This window comes from Taudactylus pleione, unplaced genomic scaffold, assembly GCF_031769625.1.
Source record: "Taudactylus pleione unplaced genomic scaffold, aTauple2 ptg000329l, whole genome shotgun sequence".
NCBI classification, from domain to species: Eukaryota; Metazoa; Chordata; class Amphibia; order Anura; family Myobatrachidae; genus Taudactylus; species Taudactylus pleione.
Genome location: NW_028284730.1, coordinates 13,286,890 through 13,312,946, shown reverse-complemented (window position 1 = coordinate 13,312,946; position 26,057 = coordinate 13,286,890). Strand labels below are relative to the sequence as shown.

At 45.9% G+C, this 26,057-nt stretch overlaps 1 protein-coding gene across 1 annotated transcript in view; it reads left to right on the top strand.

The window, feature by feature from the left end:
- The window catches only part of PEBP4 (phosphatidylethanolamine binding protein 4), a 105,519-nt gene that overhangs the window by 49,993 nt on the left and 29,469 nt on the right, over positions 1-26,057 (top strand). Inside the window, exons 5-6 of the mRNA XM_088443269.1 lie at positions 25,678-25,726; positions 25,819-25,935. Of these exons, the coding sequence (XP_088299395.1) occupies positions 25,678-25,726; positions 25,819-25,935 (166 nt within the window). The remainder of the gene's footprint in view (positions 1-25,677; positions 25,727-25,818; positions 25,936-26,057) is intronic.

Genomic DNA, 26,057 nt, shown 5'->3' with positions numbered 1-26,057 from the left:
AGTTTGCCAAACAACATCTAAAAAAGGCATTACAGTTCTGGGACAACATCCTATGGACAGATGAGACAAAGATCAACTTGTACCAGAGTGATGAGAAGAGAAGAGTATGGAGAAGGAAAGGAACTGCTCATGATCCAAAACATACCACCTCATCAGTGAAGCATGGTGGTGGTAGTGTCATGACGTGGGCATGTATGGCTGCCAATGGAACTGGTTCCCTTGTATTTATTGATGATGTGACTGCTGACAAAAGCAGCAGAATGAATTCTGAAGTGTTTCGGGCAATATTAAATGCTCATAGTCAGTCAACTGCTTCAGAACTCATTGGACGGCGCTTCACAGTGCAGATGGACAATGACCCGAAGCCTACTGCAAAAGCAACCAAAGAGTTTTTAAGGCTAAAAAGTGGAATATTATGCAATGGCCAAGTCAATCCCCTGACCTGAATCCAATTGAGCATGCATTTCACTTGATGAAGACAAAACTGAAGGGAAAATGCCCCAAGAACAAGCAGGAACTGAAGACATTTGCAGTAGAGACCTGGCAGAGCATCACCAGGGATGAAACCCACTGCCTGGTGATGTCTATGCGTTCCAGACTTCAGGCTGTAATTGCCTGCAAAGGATTTGCAACAAAGTATTAAAAAGTGAAAGTTAGATTTAGGATTGTTTAGTTTGTCCCATTACTTTTGGCTCCTTAAAAAGTGGGAGGCACATATAGAAACCGTTGTAATTCCTACACCGTTCACCTGATTTGGATGTAATTACCCTCAAATGAAATCTGAAAGTCTGCAGTTAAAGCACATCTTGTTTGTTTCATTTCAAAGCCATTGTGGTGGTGAATAGAGGCCAAAATATGAAAATTCTGTCAGTGTCCCAATATTTATGCACCTGACTGTATATATATATGTGTATATATATATATATATATATATATATATACATATATATATATATATATACACAGTCAGGTCCACCACAGTTGTTTTCCGTGGTCTTCCGGGTCTTTTGGTGTTGCTGAGCTCTCCAGTGCGTTCTTTCTTTTTAAGAATGTTCCAAACAGTTGATTTGGCCACACCTAATGTTTTTGCTATCTCTCTGATGGGTTTGTTTTTATTTTTCAGCCTAATGATGGCTTGCTTCACTGATAGTGACAACTATTTGGATCTCGTATTGAGAGTTGACAGCAACTGATTCCAAATGCAAATGTCACACCTAGAATCAACTCCAGACCTTTTACCTGCTTAATTGATAATGAAATAACGAGGGAATAGCCCACACCTGTCCATGAAATAGCTTTTGAGTTGATAGTCCCATTACTTTTGGCCCCTTAAAAAGTGGGAGGCACATATTGAAACCGTTGTAATTCCTACACCGTTCACCCGATTTGGATGTAATTACCCTCAAATTAAATCTGAAAGTCTGCAGTTAAAGCACATCTTGTTTATTTCATTTCAAAACCATTGTGGTGGTGAATAGAGGCCAAAATCTGAAAATTCTGTCAATGTCCCAATATTTATGGACCTGACTGTATATAATATATATATATATATATATATATATATATATAATTTTTATTTTATTTATTTTTTTACTGAGGAACCCCTTTAATTTGTTTTCATATGGCTATGGGCTCTTGCCAAAGTGATCATTGATCTCCCCATGATGGCTGTATAGTGGTTGCAGCGTGGAGGTGCTTTGCCCACAGTGATTGTGGGAAAAAGAAAATGCAGGTGCACACTCTAGGCACTGAGAATACTGATAGTCAAAATAATTTTGACAAACTCTACAAGTAACATGGAGCATAAGCAGGGTCGCCAACAGAAATCTTATATCTCTGGGGCCCCCAAACCCCCCCTTGACCCCTCCTCCAAACACACATGCCCAAGTTCACACACACGCAGACACACACAATTATTACAGATAGAGAAATGCATACACACATACTGTATATATTACATATTGTGATACAGTCGGGATAGGGGTCCCTCTCCTGGGGTAGATGGACACCTCCTTACACACAGCAGCCAGGAAACAGCACACCAGTCCAGGGTTTTCGTGCAAGCTGGTCAGAACCAGCAATTATTGTGCAATATAAAGCACTAAATAAACAAAACATAAAAATAAATCCTAGCCCGTCTGGGCACTAACTAGACAGGTTATTCCCTCTCTGCAAGTGGCAGGGCCTACTGCCTTACCACAAACACAGCACTTTCAAATATCACAGTGTCTCTGAACAAACCGCAGTGTCTGTTCTCCCCAGGGTATGTGAGACACTGAACCAAAACCTAACACAGCTTATCTGAGCCACTTCCAGGTGCAACTATTAATCAGCCTGCTCTCAAACTGAAAGGCCCAACACCTAGAATGGCCTGTGGATGGAGCCCTCCCTTCTCTTCTCACATCCACACCTCTTGGACCCATTATCCGGCTTTTACCAAAAGCCGACACTTCTGGTCTGTTTGGCATAACAGACTTTTCCCGGGGTTTTTAAAACACATATGATAGGAATCTGGGACACACATATATATGCCATCCCAGACTTCTCCAGTGCTTCACACATATCCCCCCCCCCTTTGTTTCGACCTGTGGGGCGGAACAACTGCAGCCCCCAAACAATGAACACGCGACAAACCACCTGCATTGGCCAGCTGGCTTCCTGGCCTGTGTTCGACTGTAAACTTAAAGTTCTGCAGTGCCAAGAACCACCTTGTTATTCTCCCATTGCTCACTTTGTTCTCTGACATCCATTTCAAAGGGGCATGGTCAGTGATCAGCCTGAACTTCCCTCCCATCAAGTAGTACCTGCGAGTTTCTAATGCCCACTTTATGGCCAACGCTTCTTTCTCGACCGTAGCATAGTTTCTCTCATGTACATTCAACTTCCTGCTTAAGTAACAAATAGGGTGTTCTTCACCTTCTTTACTCTGGGACAGGATCACTCCTATGCCTACTTCTGATGCATCAGTTTGCACAACAAACTCCCTGTCAAAATCAGGGGTCATCAGAACTGGTTGGATAAACAATGCAATTTTTAACCCCTGAAAAGCCTTTTCTGCTTCAGGACTCCATTTTACCATGACTTCCTGTTTGCCTTTGGTAATGTCAGTCAGTGGGACTGCAATGGTGGCAAAATTGGGTATAAATATACTATAATACAAAGTAATCCCTAAGAAGGCCCTCACCTGCTTCTTATTCAGGGGTCATGGCCAGTTTTGTATTGCCTCAATTTTATTAAGCTGTGGCTTTATCAAACCTCCGCCAATGGTGTATCCGAGATATTTTACTTCTTCCATCCCTAGGCAACATCCTTTTGGGTTGACTATCAATCCTGCCCTATAGATGGAGTCCAACACTGCTTGCACTCTGGGCAAGTGAGACTGCCAATCAGACACCATCTAGATAAGCAGCAGCATACTGTCTATGGGGCCTTAGAACTATATCCATCATCCTTTGAAAGGTAGCCGGTGCCCCAATGCCAAAGAAAAGACAGAAAAAGCTGTCTTTTCTTTGGCATTCTCAGTTAATGGCACTTGCCAATACCCTTTGGTTAAGTCGAGAGTGGTTAAATATCTGGCTGTTCCTAGTTTTTCAATTAGTTCATCCACCCTAGGCGTAGGGTAGGCATCGAACTTTGACACACTGTTCAATTTTCGGAAATAGTTGCAAAAACGCACCCTCCCGTCAGGCTTTGGAATAAGCACAATGGGACTTGACCACTCACTATGCGATTCTTCAATTACACCCAATTCCAACATTTTTTTCATTTCTTTAGATAGAGATTCTCTTTGGGCTTCTGGTAACCAATAGGGCTTTAGGTTAATCTTAACCCCCGGGTCAGTGATTATGTCATGTTTAATGACTGTGCTTTTGCTCGGTTTATCTGAAAACAAAACTCTATTTCTGGTAAGGAATTCCTTAACTTCCTGCTGTTGAACTGCAGAAAGTTAAGGAAGTTTTAGCTACCGTCACTTCGGGGACCAAGGGCCCTGGGTTTACTGGAGGGGCTGACAGAGCTGCTCTGTCCTTCCAAGGTTTTATAAGATTTACGTGGTATATCTGTTCTGGATTTCTTTTCCCAGGAGCAAAGACGCGTAACTGAGCATTGTGGTTGTAGACCCTCTGCTGTGCCTGTTCCAAGTGCTCTCTCACTATCGGCACCACATCAGCAATTCTTTCCTGCCTTTGGGAAACATGCTCAATAACAGTTTTATACAGACTATCAGGGCCCACGGATTTACCATCAATCACTAATATAATATAATTTAACTGCTCCACGGCAAAGACCTCTTTTCTAACTTCAAGATCAGGCAGACGACCAGCTGGCTCAATAACACTTCCCATCTCAGTAGGAGGCACATCACTTGGTGAGCCACCATCATACTCAGACTCTGAAGACACTCCCTCTGCTACTGCATCAGTAACCTTCTCAAATGGGTCGGGGTTATTTACTTCTACAACAAATCGGCTTTCCCACAACTTCCAGAAGTGAGCAAAGGGCCTGATTCAGAGCCGGACGCTATTAGCGCTCGCTCGTTCAGAAAAAGGGGGTGGCTATTCAAATGAACCGTTCGCTCTTTGCGGTCTGTTGCCGCCTCTATGTCTGAATGAGCGAACAAAACATGCGGTCGTTTTTTTTATAAAAACGCCCCCTGGCCGCTCGCATCATACGTCATGTCCGCTATTTATTAGATTAATCGAGTACCTCGATCAGCGTATGAACTGCTCGCTATTCTTGTGGCTGGTTTTTCCTACCACTATATTGCGAGCAGTTCTGACTATAAAACAACCAAGTGACGTGGTCAATGACGCTGCTGTATTAATTATGCACACCCATAAAACGCCCGTGTTGACCTTTAAGCACGCCTGCGTTCTGAATTCCACTCCCCGTTTTCAAGCACCTTCCCCTGTTACCACCCACATACGCCTCCTCCTGTCACTCAATGTAGCAGGCATTCGCTATATAGCGAACAAGCGATTTTCGGCCGCACTGACTGGTTCGCGCATGCGTATTACAAACTGTACGCATGCGCAGATGAGCGAACATCGCTCGGAACGAGCGTACGGCCTCTTATGAGCGGCTCTGAATGAGGTCCAAAGTCTCTCCCCAATATTGCATCATACATCAAGCCATGCACCAAACCCACAGAGACTATCGCGGAACTACATTGTGTTTCTATGTTCACCTCTGCCGTAACATAATAGCGAGTATCCCCATGTATGCCGGTCACACCCACAGTTTTTCCCTTACGCTTCAAGGGGTTCAACAGTTCAGCTTTCACAAGTGTAACCAGAATCTAATAGAGCCTCTACTAGTTGTCTTCTACAGTAACTATACACATTTGCTTTTCTGTCCCAGCCTGTCGGTCAGCAGTGCAGGCTGGCTCTGCAAAGAAAGACATTCTGCGATTGACGTAAGCAGTATCACATTGCATAGGTTCAGAGGTAAGTGAACAATTAGCAGAAATATGGCCCAAATCGCCACATTGGAAACATTGAATCATACTATTATCAAGTCTGTTACTGGGTAGGAATCTTCCTGGCCTGGCTGGCCTATCTCCAGGTTCCAAACCCTCAGTCTTAGGTACATTCCACCGCCCAGTACCCTTCTCCCCTGGAACAGTCTTACCAGTGATCACGGGAGATCGCCGTTGCGGAATCGGGGCTCAGTGAGGCCCACTCAACAGTTCCTCAGCCGCCATATACCTCTCTAAGAGTTCAACCAACTGGTCTGCTGTGTTAGGTTCTGCATGGCTCACCCACTTGCGTAGAGTTGCAGGTAAAGACCGCAGATACCGATCCATAACGACCCTTTCCACGATCTGTGGTCCCGTTAGAGTCTCTGGCTGCAGCCATTTTGTGGTAAGATGGACGAGGTCATGCATTTGCAAGCGTGGAGGCGTCTCTATTTGGAACTCCCAGCGGTGGACTCGTTGGGCGCGAACAAACACTGTGACTCCCAATCGAGTTAAGATTTCCTGTTTCAATTTAACATAGTCTTTCGCATCAGTCAGGCACAACTCATAGTAGGCTTTCTGTGATTCTCCAGACAGGAAGGGTGCCACAAGACTTGCCCACTGCTCTTTAGGCCAATTCTGTCTTTCTGCGGTTCTTTCAAAGGCCGTAAGATACGCTTCCACATCATCATTGTGGGTCATCTTTTGCAGAAAGTGACCGGCCTGTATGGTGTGAGTGTGAGTTGGAAGCGCAGGGGAAGCATCTCCAGACCGGACTACTAGCTGTTGTACCACCTCTCTTAAGGACTGGCGGGTTTCCTCTATGTCGACTTGCTGAGTTCTGGTAGTTTCCTGCTGAGCTCTGGTAGCTTCTTGCTGAGCTTTGTTAGTTTCCTGCTGAGCTCTGGTAGCTTCTTGCTGAGTTTTATTAGTTTCCTGCTGAGCTCTGGTAGCTTGGAGCAAGGCCTTAACAATGTCCTCCATGTTGTCTTTAGGTGTAGGTTGGGAGTGGAATCTTGCTTCTCTAAGCATCTACCAACGCAACCTTCGTGGATTCCACAAAACACAGTTTGACATCCAAACAACAAATTGGTGTCTGTCCCTTTTAAATTTTCAATGCAAAACTTTTTTCTTCTTGCTGCAGTTTTCCGTGTGTCTTCCTGCATTCTCCACCACTTGTGATACAGTCGGGATAGGGGTCCCTCTCCTGGGGTAGATGGACACCTCCTTACACACAGCAGCCAGGAAACAGCACACCAGTCCAGGGTTTTCGTGCAAGCTGGTCAGAACCAGTTTTTATTGTGCAATATAAAGTACTAAATAAACAAATCATAAAAATAAATCCTAGCCCATCTGGGCACTAACTAGACAGGTTATTCCCTCTCTACAAGTGGCAGGGCCTACTGCCTTAACACAAACACAGCACTTTCAAATATCACAGTGTCTCTGAACAAACCTCAATGTCTGTTCTCCCCAGGGTATGTGAGACACTGAACCAAAACCTAACACCGCCTGTGGATGGAGCCCTCCCTTCTCTTCTCACATCCATAACCCTAGGACCCATTATCCGGCTTTTACCAAAAGCCGACACTTCTGGTCTGTTTGGCATAACAGACTTTTCCCGGGGTTTTTAAAACACATATGATAGGAATCTGGGACAAACATATATGCCATCCCAGACTTCTCCAGTGCTTCTATCACAATATATATATATTTGTGTGTGTATGTATGTATGTATATATATATATATATATATATATATATATATATATATATGTGTGTCAGCAACCAGAACCGGCACTCTAGTATATAGCATATAGGTTGCCTGGGTGCCCTTCCAAACGAGATGATCGTATAATATAGAAGTAATATCGGATGGCACTCCGGGTCTTGTAGTCAATGTAAAAAACTGCTACCACACGCAGTTAGTCCAACTATATATATACCAGTGCACTGGAAAAACGGCACTCAGAGACTTGATGAAACAAAGATGCAGTGTATTCACGTCAACGAACGTTTCGGGGTCACAGCCCCTCCCTCAGGACCACATACATATATATATATATATACTTATGCGTGTGTGTATTGTATATATATATATAAATATATATATATATATATATATACACACACACACACATATACAAACAATATGTTAAAATTGACAATAACATAGTCACTTACCTTCATGCTGAGGTTTGGGTTTGTCCCTACACTCTTCAGCTGGACCACTTTGGAGGAGGAGGAATGTGTGCATGAGGGTGTCAGGGGTGCCACGAGGGGGGGGTCGGGGTGCCGCGAAGTGGGGTGGGCTTTGCCGCGTGAGGGAATTTGAACAACAGGGGATGATGGAAGAGGAGAGGAACAGGAAAGAAACAAGAGGGGCCCAGGAGCAGGAGGAGCCAGGCCCCTGCGTGTCACGGTGTGAGCCTGTGTTTGTCTGGGGAAGGATGTCAGGGGGCCGGGCTTCGACTGGACGGCTACTGTAACAGCACAGCAGCTGTTTAACAAGTTTTTAATAGGTGCTGCTGTCCCATTTTTTCTGTTCCTGATCCTTGGGGCCCCTCTGATCCTCGAGGCCCGGTATGGGTGACCCTTTGTCCCATAAATGATGTAGAAGAAGCTTTTTCTATTGATTCGTTACCTACACCCAAGTTCTTCAGACAGTTACTTTTCAGACACATGCCCTTATGTGGGGACCGTTTACTATATGAGCAGGTGAAAGGATTGGGCAGGCATCTGTTACAGATCATATCTCCATCTACTTCTTAATAGAAAGGATAGAGGGCCTGATTCAGAGCCGGACGCTCTGACCAGAGCACTCGCTCTGAATCAGGGCCCTCCTACCTAAAAATGGAGCGGCCTCCTGGCCGCTCGCATAGCTGTGGGTGACCACCCATAGTATATGCGAGCGGCCAAAAAGATGGTCGCGATGGTCTTGACCATCGCGACCATCGGGCTTGTGACGAGACCCTGCGGTAGGGTCTCGCTGACGCAAGGCCAAGAGTGCTTTTGGCTCTATCAGAGCCAAAAGCACTCCCACTGACATCACTAGTGATGTCAGTGGGGCCGGCTCCAGATGGAAGGCGTTCCCATGGGAACGCCTCCGTCTGGGCAGCCACGCCCCCGGCACGCCCACCAAAGGGGGCGTGCTGTCAGTCACCATCGACAGCACGCCCCCTTTGGTGCAAGACCCATAGCGACAGCTTGGCTGTCGCTATGCGGGTCTCGTGCATGCGCACGACGGAGTTCCCTCCGTCGTGCGCATGCACATTAGGGCACCATCGACCCGCTTGCGAGCGCTGAGCGCTCGCGAGCGGGTCTGAATTAGGCCCAGAGTCCCCCCCCATAAGTGCAGCATTCTTCAATAATGGGAATAGTGTACCAATATTGAAAATACTAATGTTAGAAGCCATCAAGGAGTTAATGTGAGCACAAATCGGCAGACGTGGTACTTTTATACTACTGGTTATGGATCTGCAAGGTCCCTTCATTTTATGATAAGAGTAACACTATTCTGTATAATGAACAAGTCTCATGATGAAAAAATCAGGATGTTAGTATGAGGTGATCCAGATGTTTTACATCCTAAGGCAGAGGAACATTCCCGCACGGAACTCTATAGTGTACCAGGTGAGTCATGTGACACAGGTGACATTACTACTTTCCAGTTATAGGGATACTATGTATTGACTATTATACAGAGGGTTTCAGTATTGTCCTGTCCCAGAAGCAGATATCACCGCACCACTGACTCATCCCAAAAGCCAAACTCTATGCAGTTACCAAGGGAACCATCAGAATTAGTTATAGGCAGAGTGTGGGTGTTGTCTGAGAGCGTAATGGGGGCTCAGAGTAACTCGGAGTAGTATAGGGGCACAAGGGGTGACTGACATTATAACAGAGGGGCATTTGAGTTGGCAGGAGTCTGAGTTGTAGAACTTTGTTCTCACTCCCTTACCTTCCCAGCACATCACCTCTCTGATCTCACATCCTGTGTTTCCCTTCTCTCTGGTGTCCTCCCCCTGCATCTCCTTTCTCTCTCCTGTGTTCTGCTTTCCCCTTTCCCTGTCACCCACGCCTGGTCTTCCTCCTGTTATTCTCTTGGTGTCTGAGTGGGAGATTCCTTCTCACACGTGGCCGGGGAGTGGGAGCCTGCCAGAGCTTCCCCGAGATCCAGCTCATCAGTATTACACTCTGCCCTATACAGCTTACACTTTAATAACCCCACTGTCTCCGTATAGTAGGCTAAATCGTGTACATTTATACTGCCCTGGTGTATTCGGCTAGTGCTATAATAACGGAGATACATAACTTGTCTTGCACACAGCAGTTTATACTGCTGCACGTCCTGCACTGTCCAGCTTTCCATTGTAGATAGGATTTATATACATTTTTAGGATCAAACATGTTTTTGAATGTTGCTTCCATGAATCAGTTGACGGAGCCGTTTCTTTCTTTCTTCTGATTTTGTGTGGCCTTTGTTTTGCACCTCTACTCAATTATTTTCAACATTGTTACAAGGGACACACATTTTATACCATATGCATGCAGATATACAAATGGAGGCATTATAGTGCACCCGTCACATGGAAATATCAGTGTTTACAAAATATGAAATCTAATTTTTTTCTTATTTGTAATACTCCCACTAGCCAAACTCTCATTTACATAAGGTGCTACTGGCAATAGTCACATACACAGCAATACACAGCCATTTTGTCACATACACAGCATTACGCGACCATTTTGTCACATACACAGCATTACGTGACCATTTTGTCACATACACAGCATTACGCTACCATTTTGTCACATACACAGCATTACGCGACCATTTTGTCACATACACAGCATTACGCGACCATTTTGTCACATACACAGCATTACGCGACCATTTTGTCACATACACAGCATTACGCGACCATTTTGTCACATACACAGCAATACACGGCCATTTTGTCACATACACAGCATTACGCGACCATTTTGTCACATACACAGCAATACACAGCCATTTTGTCACATACACAGCATCACGCGACCATTTTGTCACATACACAGCATTACGTGACCATTTTGTCACATACACAGCATTATCAGACTCTCCAACATGACCCGTTCCATTAGGTACAAAATCTTCTGCTCCTGGACTTCCAACTTAATTTGAGTGCAGACACCTGTATTAAAACACCCTTCCCATCAATTACCTAGTTCAACACAGATGACAACAATCATAAATTAGGTGGGAAGTCCAGCAGCAGAGTATTTTGTACCTGATGGAAGGGGTCATGTTGGAGAGTAGGCATTATGCAGCCATTTTGTCACATACACAGCATTGCACAGCCATTTTGTCACATACACAGCATTGCACAGCCATTTTGTCACATATACAGCCATTTTGTCCAGCAAACCAATATTCATGAAAAAAAAATACAACCTTTGTTTTATCCGTAGATAAGGTTTTACCTAAACCGAATACAGACACAACAACACATATGTATTGTCTGGAAGATGTAATTCTGTTGTGAGTGTGGTTAGTGTTTGTCATAGTGAACGCAGCAGCAGGTAATGCACTATGGGCTCGTGTCATGCTGCCTATATGTGTATGTACCCTTAACAGGACAATGGATTCTGAAAGAAACAGCTAGAATGATACATAGCTATGTGCGATTTATTATTATATATGAAACTATTAATTCACAGTGACTGGATAAGCACATAGACTCATAAAGATAAATCTATTCAATTTATTGTACTGTAATTGTCCAATTTATAAAGAGATGTGGCCACCACAATGGGGCTTTCCTGCATACCACCCACACAGCCAGTGTCAGGGATCCCCTGCTTGTATGATGCAGCCATCGCTGCCTCCACATTACACTGTGGCTTCTTCTTTCTGCATGAATGTCTGTCTGACATCCTCCTGTCACCTCCCCGGCTCATTCTATCACAGTCTTCCTTTCTGTCTTGTGACTGCTGCCCATATAAAGGGGAATATGCACATTAACTGTGCTTACTTTCATTTCAACTCACAAACAATATAATATCAATAAACAATATAATCTGTAACAAAAAACTACCTGTACATTGTGTGTGTATATACTTACACACACACACACACATAAAACCATACATACTGTACACACACACACATAAATGCATACATACTGTACACACACACATATAAATGCATACATAGTGTACACACACATAAATGCATACATACTGTACACATACACATATAAATGCATACATACTGTACACACACATAAATGCATACATACTGCACACACACATAAATGCATACATAGTGTACAAACACATATATAAATGCATACATACTGTACACACATAAATGCATACATACTGTACACACACAAATATAAATGTATACATACTATACACACACATATAAATCCATACATACTGTACACACACACACAACTGCATACATACTGTACACAAACACACATAAATGCATACATACTGTACACACACACACAAATCCATACATCCTGTACACACACACATATAAATGCATACATACTGTACACACATATAAATGCATACATACTGTACACACACACATATAAATTCATACATACTGTACACACACACAGAGGTTTGTGACTTGGTCTTCACAATCTGGCACCCAATCTTCTGACATAGGGCCTGATTCACCAAGGAACGCAGTTTCTAATATGCACGCAATCGGCTGATTGTTGTGTTCTGTGTATGCATCGCAGTGCGCGTGTACGAACTAGCCATTGTGATTGGGACTGCTAACGCAGCGGCTACGTAGACCCATTGCAGAGTGATTAACAGAAAGTGGCGTTTGTGGGTGGTAACGGGGGGGTGGTCGGGCGAACACAGGCATGCCAGTGCGTTTCAACGCCGTTGCAGGGGCGTGCATAAATTATCCACTGCGATGCCCTACGCTGCATGATAGCATGCGTGGTTGTTAGCAATTTCTGAGTAAGGTCAGAGCTTGTGCAAGTGTGCGTGAGACTGCGATGGTACTCGATTGTACCGATGGTTTCGCAGTCCTGCTAAACATTATGGATGTGTGTAAGGTAAAGCGTCCTTGTGTAGTGCAGCGGCAGCATTGCGATCTCAATGGATTAGCATACTATCACAGTTGAACTGCGTGCCTAATTGCTTTTGCATTCGCAGTTGCGTTCCGTAGTGAATGAGGCCCATAGTTTCTGGTGCATTTTACATGTTGTATTTTTATTTATAAAATATAATAAAAATAATGTGTTGTGACCCTGAGATTTCAGTAACTTTCTGTAGCTGCCTCCATCAGGATGACAACTTTCTCTTACAGGGCACTGCTCATACTAATACTTCATATAGGCCTTTCTTATTGTGTTTGCACATGGGAGGGGAGAGCTGCTCCCTCTAAGCTGGGAGATCTGGTATTTATAGTGTTAAAAGTGTAACTTACAAAAGTGTAGAGGGAACACTGGTGGGGAGCACTTACATAAACGCCCCTGCCACCATTACTAACGTATACTGGGACCACTGAGCTGTCTGGAAGCTACAGGTTCTGATGTAGTTTTACTCCAGTTTATCCCAGACCCCTTGAAACAAATGGCTTCTTGGATGTCAAGATTCTTCTTAAGACCCTCTCCCCATCGGAAGCGGGAGACCCTTTACCCTGGGGTCAGCATAAGGTTCCATCTGTGCCAGAATATTGAACACTCTCCTTAGGAGAAACCTTCAAAGGGTTCAGGGAGCAGAGGCTAAAGCCAGATCATCACATCATATCTCCAGATCGTGGCCACAGGGCCAGCTGGTAGGGATGGCCATTGACCATCAATGTTTTCAAAACATTGATGGTGGCTGGCCGATGTTAACTAGTTTTGCCATCAATTGTAGAGAGCCAATGGTTCTCTGCCATCGATGGATGACTAGGAGTGATCCCCCACCCATTTTTGATTGACCCGTCGCCCGGCATCCCCCAGCAGCAGCGGCCATTGACGGGGTGCAAACCATTGATGGTTCACCACCCCACCGATGGACATCTCTACCCACTGGTACTCTCCTCCAATAAAAGGGGAAAAACAAAAACGATTAGAAGCTTAAGTGCAGCACACAATGATAAATATAGATAAAAAATAGCACAATTGAAAATCAGCGCCCTGGTTATGAACATGTCATCTTCATAGGCGGCACCTATTCCTGTATATTGTGTAGAAAAAATATGTCTTTCAAATTGTATGGCAGATGGCTGGGAGGTAATTGACTGGCTAGTGTTTACTTATAGGCCAGGGGTGGGGAACCTTTTTTCTTCTGAGCGTCAATTTGATATAGATAACATTGTTCGCGGGCCTGTTGCAGGCCACGCCCCCTCCATGTGATGCCACAAAGGGGCGGGGCCACAATCGCCGGTGATTACAGCAATGCCCGGAATATCCTGAGGATGCTCTGGGGAGCTATAAGGGCAGCGGTGTGACTGTGTGAAGTGTCCTAAGGACATTGCTACATAGATTCTGGCTGCACCATTCTAGGCAGCCTGCTAGCCAGATGAGTATAGCAGGAAAAAGCTCAGAGGGCCAGACCAAATGATTCCGCGGGCCTTAAACGGCCCCCGGGCAGGAGGTTCCCCATCCCTGCACTAGGCTCTCAATGTACAAGTTGTTAATATCTTTGGTTTTCTTGCTTGGAACACTGGGCCTGATTCAGAGCCGGACGCTCTTTCAGAGCGCTTGCTCTGAATAAGGGCGGCATTTTTTTTTGGGTGTGCCGGCCTCCTGGCCACTCGCTAAGCTGTGGCTGACCACCCACAGCTTTTGCGAGCGGCCTGGTGATGGTCGCGACCATCGGGCTTGTGACGAGACCCTCTCGTCCATTGCAAGCCCCAGTGAGCTTCCGTCTCTAATAGAGCCGGAAGCTCACTACTGAGGCCGCACCCAATTGGCAGGCATTCCTTCAGGAATGCCTCCGTTTGGCCAGCCACCCCCCCTACCAGCCTCCAAAATGGGGCGAGCTGTCAGTCAAAATCGACAGCCGCCCCATTTTGGTACGAGACCCGTAGCGACGGAGCGCCTGTCGCTGGCCGGGTCTCGCGCATAAGCACTCCGGCATGTGTAGTGAGGAACCATCGACCCGCTTGAGGGCGCTGTGCGCTTCCGAGCGGGTCTGAACCAGGCCCTCTGATCATAGACTGGGGTCTGTTTATAACCCCACAGGGGGTCAGGCTTACAGGCCAAGGAGAGACAGACCGGCCAGCAAGGTGTCAAATCTTTTTCCTAGCAAGCTGTAGAATTGTCCAGGTCTGCTGACACAGGCCTGGTCTCTAAACTTCAAACAGGATGGAGTGAGTAATTAACTAACCACTGGTCATGCGACCCGGAGACCCTGTGGGCCTGATTCAGAGCCGGACGCTCTGACAAGAGCGCTCGCTCTGAATCAGGGCCCTCCTACCTAAAAATGGAGCGGCCTCCTGGCCTCTCGCATAGCTGTGACCACCCACAGCTTATGCGAGCGGCCAAAAAGATGGTCGCTATGGTCATAAAAATGTGTGTTTGATTTGAAACACTGTGCATTACACTTGAGGAGGTGAACATATGCCAGGGTGTGACCATACATGTAGGAAGAGACCTCACTTCCGCCATCGTTTGGCCCTGTCCAGGTGATCTGAACTGTGATTCTTCCCTTGTTTGTTATTTTCTCTTATTTCTTGAAATTGTGAGTAACTGGTGTGACCTTTTAAAATTGTTATCATCTAAGCTTTGAAGATATTCTTGGAATTAAATAATTCAAATTCTAGTTCTGGTTCTGTGTTCTTAGACCCAAGGCCTCATGTGGCCCATGTTACCTATTTTTTGAAGTGTTCATAACTGTGTGTGCAGGTAGCGGTAAAGGCTTACCTTGTGTTTTATTACTAAGTTCCCCTTTGCTGGTGGCAGTGACCGTGTTTGAGTAACCACACGTGCTGAGGTAACCAGTAAAGTCACGGCGGCGATTCTCAGATTGGCATATCTGGAGGGTCGGCCCGCAGGACCGTGACAGCCGCCCCTGTGGCTGGAACGAGAAATAATGTTTTTGTCCAGGCAGGGCCGGAGCTACCACTAGGCAAACTTAGGCAGCTGCCTAAGAGCGCTGGCCACTGCAGGGCGCCTCTGGAATAATGTGTAGTGCATACCGCACATAAGTGCAGCCCACACTACACTACTAGTAACAAACACACAGCCGCCGGCGCCGGCAGTAGTGTGTTTGTTTTAGCAGCCGAAGAGAGTCAGAAAGACACTCATCGGCGAACAAAAAAAGGAAAAAACAAGCAACAGAAAGAAGTATATCTCAATAGACAAATATCTTTAAACAAATATCCAATTGTGTAAGTAGCTGCCCACCACCTGGGAGTAATGCCACCACTCCCAAACAGCACGAGCAGTGCCGGAAAGCGCAAGAGAATAAATAGGTGGGAAGGCGCTGTATACACAAATGGCACTGAAAGTCGTAAAAAATTAATTTAATACTGATAATGTATAATATAAATATTAAAATGGTAGCAGATGCACAAAGCAAGACATAGAACAATCTGTATAAACTGTAATCTAGATCATGAGTAGTGTATGCTAGACGTCCGCATGAAATGCAGGTGAGTAAAGACATAAAGTTCTAACAGTATCTACTCGATGAAGAAATGTCTCACTCCAGAGAATGCTGGTAATAAATGGTATCCAAGGTAAAAAGTCAAAAACAGGTCAATATTGGTTGAAACCACTAATGTGCATATAGCGATGTAGACTGATATTTGCACTTGACAGAAAAAGAGGAAGATTATCAATAATTCCCAGAGGATAGTGCTCCAATAGATGGCATATGGCATGGTGAATAATAAATGAGTGATGTATCACCAACAATATATATTATGTATGTAGCTATCAGCAGGTCCGTTCCGGCAGCGCAGTGGGATCACTGCTCCTGCTAGCCAGGTCACCTCTGTGGCTGTTTGTCTCCCAGCTGCAGTGTTTCCCTCTCCAGACTCGTGGTGCAGTGTCAGGCTGAGTAATTAGAGAGAGCCGTGGCTGGGTGGTGCCGTGGAGCTTGATGCAGACCCAAATGATACGGGAGCCGAAATGGAGCAGATGTAGTCCACGTAGGAAAGTAAATCCAGGAAGTATAGTTCAATAAAATGTGGTTTCAAGGTAGTAGGCACTATTTCTGTGAATCCTTAACGCGTTTCACTGCATTCATCGGCTTTTTAAAAAAGGCAGAGACTCTCATCGGCTGCTGCGCCCACTGCTGGAGCCGGGCTGGAGCTCACTCATGAGCTCCATTTTCCGGCTCCCGCAGTGGGTGATGGGAGAGACGTCATGCAGAGCGGGCCGGCCCAGGGGGACAGAGAAGCGGATGCCGGCGCGGTAAGTGGAGGTTTTTTGGGTTTTTTTTTATTATGTGTTTGTCTGTCTGGCCCTGAGATCACTGCTGGGGGAGAGGGGACGGATTACTACTGGGGGCACTGCTCTGGGGGGACTACTACTGGGGGGGACTACTACTGGGGCACTGCTGGGGGGGTGACTACTACTGGGGGCACTGCTGGGGAGGACTACCACTGGGGGCACTGCTGGGGGGACTACTACTGCGGCAATTGCTGGGGTGGGGACTACTACTGGGGGCACTGCCGGGAGGACTACTACTGGAGGCACTGCACTGTTGGGACCACTACTGGGGGCACTGCACTGGTGGGACCACTACTGAGGGCACTGCATAGGTGGGGATTACTGCTGGGGGTACTGCATAGGTTGGGGACTACTACTGGGGGCATTGCTGGGGGGGACTACTACTGGAGGCATTGCTGGGGGAGGACTACTACTGGGGGCTCTGCTGGGGGGGACTACTACTGGGGGCGACTACTACTGGGAGCACTGCATCGGGGGGGCCACTACTGGGGGCACTGCACCTGGGGGTTAGTACTGGGGGCACTATATGGGGGACTACTGCTGAGGGCATTATATAAGGGGCACCGCATAGGGGGACCACTACCTGGGGCACTATATAAGGGGCACTGCATAGGGGGACCACTACCTGGGGCACTATATAAGTGGCACTGCATAGGGGGAACACTACTGGGGGCAGGGCCGCCATCAGGAGGGGACTGCCGGGACTGGAGTTCCGGGCCCGGCCACTGGCTTAACGGGGGGGACCCACTCACTACTACAGCCACTGCAGAGCCTGCAGCTTGAACTACCCTCTTGAAGAGATGTGGGCCCGGCTGCCGCTGCTACCGCCCGCCGACCTGGATGGAACATCATCATAGGAGGGAGCTGGATGAGGGAGCCAGGGACCGCTCGGGCCTATCACGACATCAAGGCGCGCCGCTGGAGGGCGAGGTCAACGTTGGAGCCGCGGATGAAGAGGAGCAGCCATGTCTGCAGTGCTGGGGGACCGTGGAGGAAGCAGGAAATAAGGTGAGGTGATAAAAAAAAAAGTCTGGGCGCACGGACTGGATTTAATAACGGGGGGGTTGAGGTGATAAAAAAAGGCTGGTCGCACAGACTGTATTTAATAATGCGGGGGGGGGCTGAGGTGATAAGAAAAGGCTGGGCGCACAGACTATTTACTAACATGGGGGGGTGGCCGAGGTGATAAAAAAAAAAGGCTGGGTGCACAGACTGTATTTAATACTAGGGGGGATGGGCCCAGCCTATTTTGTCAGTCCCGGGCCCCACAATTTCTGATGGCGGCCCTAACTGGGGGCACTGTAAAAGGGGCACTGCATAAGGGCTTAGGTATCTGAGGGTGAATGGGGGGGGCAAGGTTGAGGGAATGCCTAGGGTGCCAAGATACCTTGCACCGGTCCTGTGTCCAGGCATAAAGTTTGAGGAGTAACTAGACATTCGTGGGCCCATAGCAACATTATTAAGAGTACTGCTCAAATGTGACTTTCACAAAGAAGATAGGTGCCTCTGGGCTGCTGACCACATAGTACCCACTCTCCTTGCTGCCGTGGTAGTAGCGTAATTGTATTAAACATGTGCTGCAAAAATGATCATTGCAAAGTTCCAGCAATGCATGAAGATTACTACTTCCATTCACAAGGTGCCCCATAACACCACTCCGGGGGCACCTATCACTTTCTTGCAGTCAGACTTCTGGTTAGAATATTTGGATAGTCTGCTATTTTTACCTATTGCCTGTTTTTGTCACATATTGTATTAAGAATAAACAATTTTATTGGCAAGGGCCATGAAACGACTGAGGACCTCATTCAGACCTGCTCACAAGCGCCTATGCGCTCGCAAGCGGGTCGATGGTGGGGCACTGCACACGCGACGCGTGTGCAAGCCCCGGAGCGAGAGAGAAATTCTCTTACTCCGGGGCTCGCTACAAAATGGGCGGCTGTCGATGTTGATCGACAGCTCGCCCTGTTTTGTAGGCATGGTGGGGGGTGGCCAGACAAACGGAAGGAACGCCTGCCGTTTGTAGGCGGCCCTACTGACATCACCAGTGATGTCAGTAGGGTGTTTCCCTCTCTGTTAGAGCAGGAAGCTACCTAGGGCTTGCAGTAGACGAGACCCTACCGCAAGGGTCTCGTCGCAAGCCCCGATGGTCGCGACCATCACCTAGTCACTCGCAAAAGCTGTGGGTGGTAACCCACAGCTTAGCGAGCGGCCAGGAGGCCGCCTTTCAGAAGAAAAGCGGCCGCCCTCATTCAGAGCGAGCGCTCGCATTTTGCGAGCGGCTCTGAATGAGGTCCTGAGTCTGATGTTGTACTTGGCAGATCATGTTTGCCTGTATTATGTAAAAGAAGGGATCTGTAGAGAATTTTCCTCCATCCTTATCATTAATAGAGATTTACAAAGTATTCTCCCCTTGTCAGGAATCTGGCTTACCCTCGGAGTCATGCTGCTCTGTCTCGGTGGGGGGGCTCGGCCTGGTGGTTCCCATAGTGTGCTGTCAGTGAGTTCCCGGCATGATGGTGGTCCCATGGGCCCGGGTCTCCGGCAGCGGACACTGGGCGCAACCATTGGCGGCTCTTGCTCAGCCAGGTGGGTTGCTCGTGGGTTTTCTGTGTGGTGGTGGTCTCAGGAAGCTCTGGGCTTTGGCGGCAATCCCGCCGGCCCTGGACACTGGGTGCCGCCATATTGGTCCCACTCAGCTGACAACTAAGTCTCCAGTGATAGCCAGGCCGCTGTCCAACTGACCGCATCAGCCAATCCCTGTGCATCACAGGGTACAGTCAGGTGCATAAATATTGGGACATTGACAGAATTTTCATATTTTGGCCTCTATTCACCACCACAATGGCTTTGAAATGAAACAAACAAGATGTGCTTTAACTGCAGACTTTCAGATTTAATTTGAGGGTAATTACATCCAAATCAGGTGAACGGTGCAGGAATTACAACAGTTTCTATATGTGCCTCCCACTTTTTAAGGGGCCAAAAGTAATGGGACTATCAACTCAAAAGCTATTTCATGGACAGGTGTCATTATCAATTAAGCAGGTAAAAGGTCTGGAGTTGATTCTAGGTGTGACATTTGCATTTGGAATCAGTTGCTGTCGACTCTCAATATGAGATCCAAAGAGCTGTCACTATCAGTGACGCAAGCCATCATTAGGCTGAAATATCAAAACAAACCCATCAGAGAGATAGCAAAAACATTAGGTGTGGCCAAATCAACTGTTTGGAACATTCTTAAAAAGAAAGAATGCACCGGAGAGCTCAGCAACACCAAAAGACCCGGAAGACCACGGAAAACAACTGTGGTGGATGACAGAAGAATTATTTCCCTGGTGAAGAAAAACCCCTTCACAACAGTTGGCCAAATCAAGAACACTCTCCAGGAGGTAGGTGTATATGTGTCAAAGTCAACAATCAAGAGAAGACTTCACAAGAGTGAATATAGAGGGTTCACCACAAGATGTAAACCATTGGTGAGCCTCAAAAACAGGAAGACCAGATTAGAGTTTGCCAAGCAACATCTAAAAAAGCCATTACAGTTCTGGAACAACATCCTATGGACAGATGAGACAAAGATCAACTTGTACCAGAGTGATGGGAAGAGAAGAGTACGGAGAAGGAAAGGAACTGCTCATGATCCAAAACATACCACCTCATCAGTGAAGCATGGTGGTGGTAGTGTCATGGCGTGGGCATGTATGGCTGCCAATGGAACTGATCCCTTGTAATTATTGATGATGTGACTGCTGACAAAAGCAGCAGAATGAATTCTGAAGTGTTTTGGGCAATATTATATGCTCACATTCAGTCAAATGCTTCAGAACTCATTGGACGGCGCTTCACAGTGCAGATGGACAATGACCCGAAGCATACTGCAAAAGCAACCAAAGGGTTTTTTAAGGCTAAAAAGTGGATTGTTATGCAATGGCCAAGTCAATCCCCTGACCTGAATCCGATTGAGCATGCATTTCACTTGAAGAAGACAAAACTGAAGGGAAAATGCCCCAAGAACAAGCAGGAACTGAAGACATTTGCAGTAGAGGCCTGGCAGAGCATCACCAGGGATGAAACCCAGCGTCTGGTGATGTCTATGCGTTCCAGACTTCAGGCTGTAATTGCCTGTAAAGGATTTGAAACAAAGTATTAAAAAGTGAAAGATAGATTTAGGATTGTTTAGTTTGTCCCATTACTTTTGGCCCCTTAAAAAGTGGAAGGCACATATAGAAACCGTTGTAATTCCTACACCGTTCACCTGATTTGGATGTAATTACCCTCAAATTTAATCTGAAAATCTGCAGTTAAAGCACATCTTGTTTGCTTCATTTCAAAGCCATTGTGGTGGTGAACAAAGGCCAAAATATGAAAATTCTGTCAATGTCCCAATATTTATGCACCTGACTGTATATATTCCTGATCCTGACAGCATTCAGCAGTCTGAGCATCGCTGCTGATACTTGTCCTTTGCTCCAGCTCCTAGGCTAGTGGTCTTAGACATTCTGATGAATCCAACTCCGACTCCAGAGTGCATTCCAAGTCCGGTCCCACTCCGTCTTCAGTCTATGGCCCTGATTCAGAGCCGGACGGTCTAAATCAGGGCCGGTCTTTTTTTTTTTTTTGTAGAACGGCCTCCTGGCCGCTCGCATAGCTGTGGGTGACCAGCTATAGCGAGCGGCCAAGAAGATAGTCGCGATGGTCAAGACCATTGCGACCATCGGGCTTGCGACGAGACCCTTGTGGTAGGGTCTCGCTGCTGCAAGCCCCAGAGAGATTTTGGCTCTAACAGAGACGAAATCTCTTCCACTGACATCACTCCTGATGTCAGTGGGGCCGCCCCCAAACAGAGGCGTTCACATGGGAACGCCTCCGTTTAGGTAGCCACTCTCCCGGCCCCCCCACCAAAGGGGGCGAGCTGTCACTCAACATCAACAGCTCGCCCCCTTTGTTGCGAGACCCGGAGCGACGGAGTGCCTGTCGCTATCCAAGTCTCGCACATGCGCACGACGGAGCCGGCTCCGTCGTGCACATGCGCACTGGCCCACCATCGACCCGGTTGCGAGCGCACAGCTCTTACGACCGGGTCTGAATCAGGCCCTATGTTCCAAATTCAATCCCATTTCAGTTTCAGTGTGTATTCCAAGTCCAGTCCCATTCCAGCTGCAGTCTATGGACCTCATTCAGAGTCGGTCGTACGAATCCGATGTTTCCAAACCACGCATGCGTACGGTTAGACCTTGTGATCCAAAATGCTGTAGAGCGTACGGCTTACGAGCAGGAAGTGGCTTCCGAAAGTTGATTGACATGAAAGGCTGTTTGTGGGTGTTGACGGGGATGGTGGTCTAAAAACGCAGGCGTTCCTCACCGTTTTCAGGGCGTTTCAGGGGCATACATAAATTTACTGCTACGACCAACATAGAAGTTTGGAAGTAGTAAAACGTCACTCTGCGAGCAGGTTAGAGGCCTGGCTGATCGTACAGCTTGAGGTTGGGTATGTGCTCTCTCAAGCCCCAGAGTACAATCAATACTATCGAATGTGACTGATGTTATGTTTGATGTTTCTATTTTGTGCCACACAATGCAAGCAGCTAATAATCGATTGATTATTGAAGCTAATAACACTGCTAATTGGCATGTAATTGATTCAGTTGCGTTAGCATTAGCGAATAATAAGAATAAATAAATTTCATGGGGATGGCTTATTGTTATTTATATGCGTTTTTTTGTTAATTTTTAGGTAATTTGCACACAACACAAGCGGCCGCAACCATCATAAGAAAATTAAAATACAGCGACTGACAGCGACTGACTCGATCGCTAGCTGCTATCACTCATTAGCTAGAGGAGGTGCTTTGTTCATGTATGGGCGTCACTTTGGTTGCGATCGCCCGGCCGTGCGATTGGTTTTTTTTTCTGATTCTCGATCGTTAAGCGTACGACCGAGCGGCCGCTTACGACCGACTCTGAATGAGGTCCTATGTTCTAAATTCAAACTCCATTCCGACTCCAGTCTATTTTTCAAGTTCAAACTCCATTTCGGCTCCAGTCTATGGGTCTATTCAATTTGGAGCGAAATGTCAGAATTGACGATAATTTTCACCTATTTCAACCATTCCCGTGTTCAATTTCAAAGACTTTTCGCCGGTGCGAAAAGTCTTTGAAAAAAAACGGGGATAAGTTTTCACCATGTTTTACATGCCGAAAAAAAGTGCAGTATTGAGGTTTAGGAGTGCAGGCTTAAAAAAAATAGCCTGCTCCCCTGGGAATGTAATTTAAAAACAAAACTGTCAAAAAAAAGTTTTTTTTAAAAAAAAAATCGGGACACCCCAAAAAATGTACTTTCATTTTGGGGTTTAAAAAAAAATAAAAAAATAGGGAACACAATTCTAAAATAGCTAAATTTAATACAGAGGGGTTCCCTTATATGCGGCAGGTGTTTTCTTCATTGCAGGAGTAGCGGCAGGTACATTTTTACAGAATTTTTAAAACTAACTTTAGGGACTTAAAAATATGCTTACCCCCATTTTCATATACCCCAAATTTGATAGGAATAGTTAATTTTCAAATAAAAAAAATCTAAGTGCTATTCTTCACCACTTCTTCATAGCCGCAAATATGCACCTGCCGCGGCTATTACAAACCGTGACTTCCTTCAGCAGGCAAAAATGGGGGTACACGTAGTGATCTCCCATGTCTGGACATCTTTAGGGGGGTCCCAGGCACATTTCCCAAAAATTCCCATTTTTTTTCGCAGATCCAAGTTTCGTTGGGTCCCATTTTCGCTCCTATTAAATTGAATATAGGAATAAGCTGGCACGCGTCCGATACTTTATCCCCCCTCTAACCTCCGATGGGCCATATTCAATATGGGAGCGAAAAGTCCGTGCTGGACTTTTCGCTCCTATATTGAATATGGCCCTATGTTTCAAGTTCAACACCATTCCAGTTCCAGTGTGTATTCCAAGACTAGCCCCATTTTGGCTCCAATCTATGTTCTAAATTCAATTCCATTCCGGCTCCAGTCTATGTTTCAAGTTCAAACCCCATTCCGGCTCCAAGCTATTTTCTAAGTTCAATTCCATTCCGGCTCCAGTGTAAACTCTTACTTCGGTTCCAGTTTAAGGTCCAAGTACAGTTCCATTCCGGCCCATTGCTAACTTCAAGTCCAGTTCCACTCCAGTTCCATTGTGTGTTCCAAGTTCAGTCCCAGGCTGGGTCCATTGATTATATAGTGCTGACTTCATTTGTATTCTTATACTGTTCTGCTGCACACAACATTATTTCTTACATCTGTGAGGAAAAGTTACATAAAACCATCTTTACTCAAAACCTCACAAACCATCAGCAAACTGGTATCCAGCTCCCTTCCGGGCATACCAGAGTCCCCAGCCCTGACACATCTGTCTTTGCCTTAGTAGTGATCACCAGGACACCCTGTCCTCCCTAATCCACACTGGCCAAGGAATTGTTTCAGACTACCGCATATGCGCCATCTTGACCTGCAAAGTTGAATTTATACAAAACTAGGTGCATAATGTCACACAAGAGTATTAACTACAGGTTACTAAGTACTCTGTATGGTCTAATTTACACTAGATCAGAACTGGCTGGTTGGTTTATATGGTGTTACTGCACCCGGGCACTTTGTTACTACAGTAGGTAGCACCCATTGACAGTAACCTGCCCTATAATTAGCAATCAGTGCTATACAAGAATTTTGTGTGACGCTCAAGGTGCATACACACTGGACGATGTGCTGTATGAACGATATTGGTGAAAGATTTCCCTTGAACTTCCTGTAGTGCAGGACAAACGATGTTGGGTGTACACACTGATGGATATCTCTCAGTGAAGTCATCCTGCCACATCTCTGCACAGGCAGATCTTGACGATATCGTCCACATTGGCCTGCATGTACGGACGACCAAAGATATCGTTATCGTCCTTCGGGAGCACGCATCGTTGGTCGTTCACTGCATACACACTGAACGATATGAACGATATATAGTTCATATCGTTCAAAGATTTTGTCTTGTGTGTATCCCCCTTAACTGAGAAGCTCATGTTACTCTCTGCTCTCACACATCTCCCCAGTCACAAATCTTATGTGACGGTTTAAAAAATGTGTTCTGTTTTTGCAATGGACTAGTGTGAAGAGTTTGTTCCACCTTTACATTACATTGTCCTATGGTGCGTTGGAGGTACGGATAATGGATCCCTAGAACAGTTTGGGTTTTAGCATTGACTGAAATTCTTGTTAGTACAACTAGTGTGTTTTATTGTAGATATTAGTGACCCAAATTCTTCTCAGTGTCCAAGCTGCGGTCCTGGTCCTTGTGGCATTTTCAAATCAGTGATACATAATTTTAATTCTTCAATTAAAGTGGAACCCAAACCATTTTACTAAATGAATTTTATCTTGTTTTTTTTTATTAATAATAGTATGGCTTATCAGAAGTATTTCTTGGCTCTAGAGCACAGGTTCTCAAACTCGGTCCTCAGGACCCCAAACAGTGCATGTTTTCCAGGTCTCCTCACAGAATCACAAATTAAATAATTTGCTCCATCTGTGGATCTTTTAAAATGTGTCAGTGAGTAGTTAAAATACCTGTGCACCTGCTGGGTGACCTGGAAAACGTGACCTGTGTGGGGTCCTGAGGACCGAGTTTGAGAACCACTGCTCTAGAGAAACCAATATATACAAACGGTCTTAATGAGAGACGGCATTTTTCGCGTTAGAGCTTACATTCTATATATTGTCAGTGATCACCCGTCATGCTTCTTCTCACCGTCTCTATTTTTATGTAGGGTCAGGATCTCATGACTGGACAAACTCTAACAGGAAGAATCTTATCAGGTAAATATTATGGTCCATCTACATCACTCAGGACTTGATTACTAAATACTGCAACTGAGATTTTTTTTCTTCCTTTTTTCTGTTCTCTTCAGATTACAATGCTCCGTCACCACCTGCAAATACAGGGAGTCACAGATACCAAATTCTGCTCTACCTGCAGCCACCAGGATCTAGACCCGCTCTCCTCCCCACTGAGGAGAAATCTCTGGGTATGTTATCTCATTACTACTGGATACAGTCAAATTAACTGAATAAAGAAGTATAAAACCATTGGTGGGTATGCAATGGGCTGAATGATTGCCCCTGACTAGTGTGGTTGCCCTATAAGTAA